Here is a 7,502-nt window from a genome sequence, read left to right as displayed (position 1 = left end):
GTTTCCTTTCCCCACCTCCTCCCCTGTTGTCTACCAGTACTTGTTATGAGAAATAAATAGTATTTATGTTATTGTGTTTTAAAATGTGGGTTTTTCGTGATTCTGAAACAGCAAATAACAATTTAATACTTTTAATACTTAGTTGGTTTCTTCTTACATATTTCTTTTATTAATTTTAGTTCTATAAGTAATATTTCTTAGATGTCAATAAAACTTAGTCTATACTATGACACCATTTTTGTTAATAACTAAAATAGACTTTTAACTACTTTTAAAGTCCTCCTTAAAATAATTTTCCCATTCAACTGTGATTTGTAACCTTTTGTTGAACCTTCTGTTGAACCTTCTTTGAGAAGCTTCTATTTTATAGTCCCAGGTAAGTTGTTAAATTTCTATGGACTTTTGAGAAACGATATACAAATGCGCTTTACACAATTGGTGTGTGTATGGATTGGGATAACAGTTGTATCCTAATAAAATGTTAAAAAAATAAAATAAAATACTATAAACCACACACACAAAAAAAATTTCTATGGACCTCGGTTTCTTTAAATAAGCATTTTTCGAAGATCTTATAAAACTTTAAAAAGACTAGACTGCTGTATTTATTTAAATTAGATATGAAAAATCTGGGTAGAATTGTTAAAGTTATAGAACTATTCAGTCTCTATTTTCAGTAACTATTTTTCTTTTGATCCTTTTTTCAATATTTGAATACAGATTTCTTTTTTCTTTTTCTAAACATAATAGGTAACTGTCCGATGATACACATACCTGGTTTCACTTTTCCAGTTGTGGAGTATCTTTTAGAAGATATAATTGAAAAAATAAGGTAAGTAATACTAGTTATCAAAGACATTAAACAGTACAAAAATGTCATCTTTCTCATACCAATCTTAAGTCACCATTGACTACTTCCTTCTAAAACTTTTTTCTTAAACCAGATTTCTATACTGTGTTGCATATTAAACTCATTTGAAACTTTTAAAAATATAGATTGCTGGTCCACATGTCATAATTAGATCATAGTGCCTGGGATGATAAGGTTTTAATATATATTTTTAAAGCTTCCTGGGTGGTTTTAATGGGTAGCAAAGAATGGAACCTTTTAACTTTTGCTTTTTTCCTTCCTCTTTCCCCTCCTCTACTCTACTCCTTTTCTCCCTAACCTCCAAACTCTATTTCTTTTGATACAATGACCTTTTTTCTGGGTTTTATTTCTTATCTTTTTCTGTAACCGTATCACGTCTCATATAGTATTTATCATTGTTACTGACAAACTTCACCCAGCATGCTTTCTTTCACTGCCATTGAGTCTTTGCTTGCTCATAGTGTTTCTGAGACTGAACTGTTTACAGGAGTAGAAACCCCAGCCTTTCTCCTGCAGAGGTGCTGGTGGTTTTGACTGCTGAACATGTTGGATCACAACCCAGCGTGTAACCATTAAGCTAGTAGCTTCCAAATTCATTCATGTCATCAGGTGTTTGATAGTTTCATCATTACTGTTTAACAATGTGTAGTGCTCCTTTGATTGTACGACTGACGTTTATACATTTAGGTTTTGGGGACTGAAGTGGTTTCACCTCTCTACTGATTTTCCATCTACCTGATTTTTATTCTCTGTTGGTTCCATTGCCTGCTCTTTAAATTATAGTCTTCTCAATGTATCACATTTTCTGTTTTCATAGCTTTTAAGTGCTTTAGTTGTCTATTCCACATGGTTCTAGTACCACTCATATCTTGAACTTAGTATTTTTCAAGCCATTAACAGGCTCACCATGCTTCTGTCAAAAGTAAAAATAAAATCCACATTATAATAGTTGCTGATACTGTTTTCTACCTAGTTTCTAAACTCTACGAGAATTAATGTTTGAAATGGAAATGCTAACTGCTGTACTATAATAAGGTACTTCTGTCATTCTGTACTTTTCGCCAACACACACAGGATTTCCGCTGAATTTGCTTCAGGGCTTTCTGTTTGAACAGCCCTTTTCAGTTTTCCTACTTCTTGTCCACTTGCGTTCTTGAAGTCTTCATTCTCACCACTGTTCTCTCCCCTACTACTGCCAGGTGTTTTCTTAAACGCTCGGTCATGTGAGCTTTCTCTTCTAGGCAAGCCGTGCATTTGTGATTTTTCTTAAAATATTAGTTTAAAAATCTCCATTGGTTCTTCACTACTGATAGCAGCACCCAGAACACTGGATTCTTCAACTATCTCATTAGCTTCTTGCAACCTTCTCCATGGAACTAGGTGGTGCTGGTTAGATGCAGTTGGGTCGGTTCTGACTCACAGCAACCTTACGTACTGCAGAAAAAAACGCTGCCCAGTCCTGCATCATCTCCACAATTGTTCTTATGTCGGAGCTCATTGGTGAAGCCATTGTGTTAGTCCATTTTGTTGAGGGCCTTTCTCATTTTCGCTGTCCCTCTACTTTACCTAGAATGATGGCCTTCTCAGGGACTGGTCTCTCTTGATAACCTGTCTACAGTTCATGAGACAAAGTCTCGTATCCTTGCTTCTAAGCATCCTGGTTGTACTTCTTTCGAGACAGATTTGTTTGTTCTTTTAGCCGTCCATAGTACTTTCAAGACTCTGTAGCAGCACCGTAATTCAAATGCTTCAGTTCTTCGTCCTCTTCCTTATTCAGTGTCCAACTTTTCACATATGGATGTGGCACTGGGAAATACCATGGCTTGGGTCAGGCATAGGTTAGTTCTCAAAGTAACATCTTTCAGTACTTTCAAGAGGTATTGTGCAGCAGACTTGTAAAATGCAATGCATCATTTGATCATTTCTTGACTGCTGCTTCCGTGAACTCTGATTGTGCACAAAACCCCTGATAACACGTCTTTTTAATTTTTCATTTATCAAGATGTTAACTATTGGTCCAGTTGGGAGCCTTCTTTACATTGAATTGTAATTCATACTGAAGGCTGCAGTCCTTAATCTTCCTCAGCAGGTGTTTCAAATCCTGCTCACTTTCAGCAAGCAAGCTTATGTCATCTATACATTGCACGTTATTTAATCCAGTTTCTCTGATTTTTATTCAGCATACAGATTGAATAAGTATGGTGAGAGGATAACATAGGCCTTTAGTATCAGATCCAATTTCTTTAGCTAGTCATTCCAAAGCCCTTTAACATCTTTTCCTAGCCTTATCTCTCAGTCATGCATCCTGTTGGCTGCCTATGGTCAATGTGTGCTGTTCTCTAGTTTCCTAAGCGGTCCACCTTAATTGATAGCTTCATTCCTTGTTACATACTATTTTCTCTTTTCGGACTTCCTATGCTACCTTCTTCATCCTTTTATCCATTGTAAACTGTTGAATCTGTAAAAACAACTTCTAGCTTTATTGCTTCTTAATGCCTTTTCACAGATTGAGTTGCTTTCTTATCGGGAGTCCCATATCATGTCTTTCTTAACACTTATCTTACTGGCATGGTCAGGATTTGGTTGTGTGCTTCTTCATGGTCAAGGATTTGGTTGTGTGCTTCTTTGTAGCTAGTATCTAGCACAGAGCCTGGCCTACAGTAAACAGCTGAGTAAATAAGAGAGATGTAAAGGACAGTTGCCTTTTTTCTGTGGCTCCCCACCCCCAGACCTCAGAACTCCCAGTGGCATGGCGCGTTCTTAGGCGGACGTGTGTACTGTCTGAGCAGTCAGTGCAGTGTAGCGGAGTCATAGTACAGCGCTAGATTGATGCACAGGAGACTTGCATGCTGATTCTGACTGCTGTATGATGTGACAACTGAAGCAAAGTGAGTAGCTCTCCAGCATGAGTCTGCAGGTCTATGGGTACACTTTTTGAATCTCCTGGGGCACTGATTATAATTCCTATTTTAGTAGGCCTTGGCTGTACTTACTAAATTTAAATCACCAGGCGGTGGAATTTAGGAATGTATTTTTACAAGATCTCAACAGCTGCTTATGTGCAAGCTGGTTTGGAAACTTCTGATATTTAAAATTTGAGTCTTGCTACAGGACAATCAATGACTATTGTAGCTGATTTTTAATCAATATTAACTTGTGTTTTAAAGTTGAAGGTGAAAGCTGTTATTTTAAAATATTTATTCGACTGCCAAAAATGGTATAAAGGTCTATATAGTGAAATAGAGAAAAATACTTCTTATCATAAGTTTTAGCTATTTATATTTAAGTTAACATTTGTGAATTAATATTTAAGAAGCATTTGCTAGGACTACAGTGACAAAATATCTTTAAAGTTCCTTTTTTAATTTTAAATGTAGTGGTGTTAGATATAGCTTAATCCGAATAGTTTCCCCCAAACAACTTAAGGATGTTTTTATTTTAGATATGTCCCATTACAAAAAGAACACAGATCCCAGTTTAAGAAGGGTTTCATGCAGGGGCATGTAAACAGACAAGAAAAAGAAAAAAAAGAAGCCATCTACAAAGAACGTTGGCCAGATTATGTAAGGGAACTTCGGAGAAGGTAAATTTAATTTGTTTGAAAGTAAGAATATAGTGGTAAATGTCTAAAACAGAAAGCCAGGGCTTTTTTGTTTGTTTGTTTTTTAATTTGTACACTTAAATACTATAGATAACTTACTCTAACTAAATACTATTCTCATAATGACTCCTGCACACTGTTAACCAATGATTCTCTTATTTTTAGAGCATGTTCTCTTGTTTGCAGATTGAGGTTTTATAAAGATCCCATGGCAATTTAAATAATAGGAAACTTTATTAGGGTAGATATCTAATCATCACTTTTTCAAATATTTGTAACTTTTGTTTAACTTAACAGGTATTCTGCAGGTACTATAGATGTTTTAGAAATGGTGGACGATGAAAAAGTTGATCTGAATTTGATTGCTGCCCTTATCCGACACATTGTTTTAGAAGAAGAGGTTCGTTTTTATCCTTTTATCCTTTCAAATAGCCTTATTTTAATTTTATTACTATATTTTGGCCCTGAGAAAAGAAAAATATTCTTCCTTTTAAAAAACAGATTATGGAAAACAATCACTTTTGACATCAGAAATAAGAATCTCACATTAAAAGGGATTGCACAAAGTTTATGGAACATTTTTGTTAATCTACAACCAAGTTTATTTTCATAGATTTAGGAAGGCCTGGGTGCAGATTCTCTCTGCATCAGCTTTGAAAGCAGGTTCTTGTCTCTGGTCTCCTGGTTCCTCTTCATGTGGCATCATTTTTCCCTAGCTCTACTTCTCTTGCTGGTTTAATCTTTTTTTGTTGCTGATTGTTTTATTGGCATTGATTCCCATATCATACAATTCAGTAGTTACATTATATATAATCATCACCATAATCAAATTTAGAACATTTTCTTCTTTCTTGTACACATTGCTATTAGCCTCCAACCTCTTCTTCCATCCCTTAACAAACCATTCAGTGACTGTGTCTACATAGATTAACCCATCCTGGATTTCATATTCAGAAAGACATACCCCCCAAAAGACTAACCAACAGCAGTAACAGAACAGAAAACTCTCAATCGAAAAGAAAACAAAGTATTAAAACCTAGAACAGATTTAAAATGTGTCCAAAGGGAAATCATGATAAAGTGTTAAACTTTAACCTAACTGCTTCTGTAGTCTTCCACTTTCCAGAGCACACTACATGATAACAAGGGTATACACATCTCTGGTCTGTTGTCAGGGGGGATGCGCCAGAGTTTTTACTAACCATATGTATTGTGTTTTATTAAAGTGAGACAACTATAAGATGGGTCATAAAGGAGATCACATGGTAAGATAGTACATTTTTACATAACTACATCTGCCGTTAGGTTGTTATGGGTGCCATCGAGTTCCTGTTGAATCCGTTCTGACCCATAATGACGTTGTGCACAACATAAGGCAACACACACCTTAGTCCTGCACCATCCTCACCATCCTCACATGTTGGCCCGTTGTGGCAGCCACTGTGCCAGTCTGTTTTGTCAAGGCCCTTCCTCTTTTCACTGCTCTTCTGCCTTACCTAACATGATGTCCTTCTCCAGGACTGGTCTCTGAGTCACTGCACCATCTTTGCTTCTAAGGAGCACTTGGGACATCACTTCATCCAAGACAGATCAGTTTATCCTGTTAGCAGTCCTTGGTACTTTCAGTATTCTTCTCCAACACCACAATTCAAGTGCATCAGTTCTTTGGTCTTCCTTATTCAATGTTCAATTTTCACATACATATGACGCAATTGAAAATACCATGACTTGGGTCAAGCGCACCTTAATCCTCAAAGTAACATCATTACCATGCTCTGTCTGATAACAAGGCTATATACATCACTCTGCTATGGTCATGGGGTATTTACCAGAGGCTTGATCCATGTGGGAACCCTGCAAAGAGATTTCAGAATTCATCTTCATCTGTAGCTTTTGGTAAACCAGGCGTTCACAATTTAAGCTCTGATACCATTTCCTCCTTCGGATTTGGATTTTATTATTTACCATCCTCGAGTCACATCTTAAAAACCATTTTGACAGAGGAAACCTCACCTAAGCTGGGATCAGCTTTTCAAGATTCGGGGAAGAGGGAGAAGAGTATTCAGTTGCTGTCATTTAGAAATAATCCTACAGTCACCCCCAAATCAATAGACATTCTTACCACAGTAATAAGTGAACCTTACTGGAAATTGTGTTGTTACCTTTAATTCTATTTCCCCCTCATATGAAAAGATTTAGACATTTGACTTATTTGAAACTAAGGTTAAACCATAGGTTCCCAAACTTATTTGGTTTTCTTGTTCCCCCACCCCTTTTAGAAAAAAAAATTACTTAGCACCTTCCAACCCCCAGCAATTAAGAATTTTTTACTATAGTCCATAATCCAAGATAACAGTGTAGGTAATCTGTTCCCTCAGTCCTCTTGGATCCTTCCTTCCAGAATCTCCCAGGGGGTAATATCACCCATTCGGGAAACCCTGGGTTAAACATATGTGAAGCATATTACAAATTCTCATTTTTATATAGGATTACATTTTTTCAGTTGCACTTGCATTCATTTCATTTTAAATCAGTAGCTAATCCTAACCATTTATTCTTGTAAAATTGTAATGAAGTCTTAGTGTGCAGAGAATTTGAATGTTGTTTTTTTTTTTTTAATTTCTTCTCTAAACAGGATGGTGCAATATTAGTGTTTCTACCCGGCTGGGACAATATCAGTAGCTTACATGATCTCTTGATGTCACAAGTGATGTTTAAATCAGGTATGCATACTTGTAGCCATTACAGGAGTGGTAGGGCCCATGATTTTACTTCATTTGAAGGAGGGTTGCTTCTGCGGCTGCCATAAGTGTCAGAACCTAGTGATTAAAGCCCAGCTTTGGTTTTTCAAAAGTTACTTTATGTTATCTTTAAAATCCACAGGTTCAGTTGTTGGATATGTGGTGATGTTAATTATTTAGTATTATGAAGTATTTTGTATTTTGTCACTTTCCCTAAATTTGCCTTTTAAAATTTGGCCTCAAAATTAAGATGTTAGTGTTTGAAATTTTGTATTGTTCCCTATGAACT

General features: G+C 36.2%; 1 protein-coding gene across 1 annotated transcript in view; it reads left to right on the top strand.

Annotated features, from left to right (window-relative positions):
* The window catches only part of DHX36 (DEAH-box helicase 36), a 45,832-nt gene that overhangs the window by 13,526 nt on the left and 24,804 nt on the right, over positions 1-7,502 (top strand). The window contains 4 exon segments of the mRNA XM_004709024.2: positions 751-832; positions 4,314-4,454; positions 4,770-4,872; positions 7,108-7,195. Of these exon segments, the coding sequence (XP_004709081.1) occupies positions 751-832; positions 4,314-4,454; positions 4,770-4,872; positions 7,108-7,195 (414 nt within the window).

Source organism: Echinops telfairi, unplaced genomic scaffold (assembly GCF_000313985.2).
Source record: "Echinops telfairi isolate 266 unplaced genomic scaffold, ASM31398v2 ScPeMD7_7421;HRSCAF=8459, whole genome shotgun sequence".
In the NCBI taxonomy this organism is placed as follows: Eukaryota; Metazoa; Chordata; class Mammalia; order Afrosoricida; family Tenrecidae; genus Echinops; species Echinops telfairi.
The sequence above is the reverse complement of the archived record's forward strand: the minus strand, read 5'-3'. Positions and strand labels throughout refer to the sequence as shown.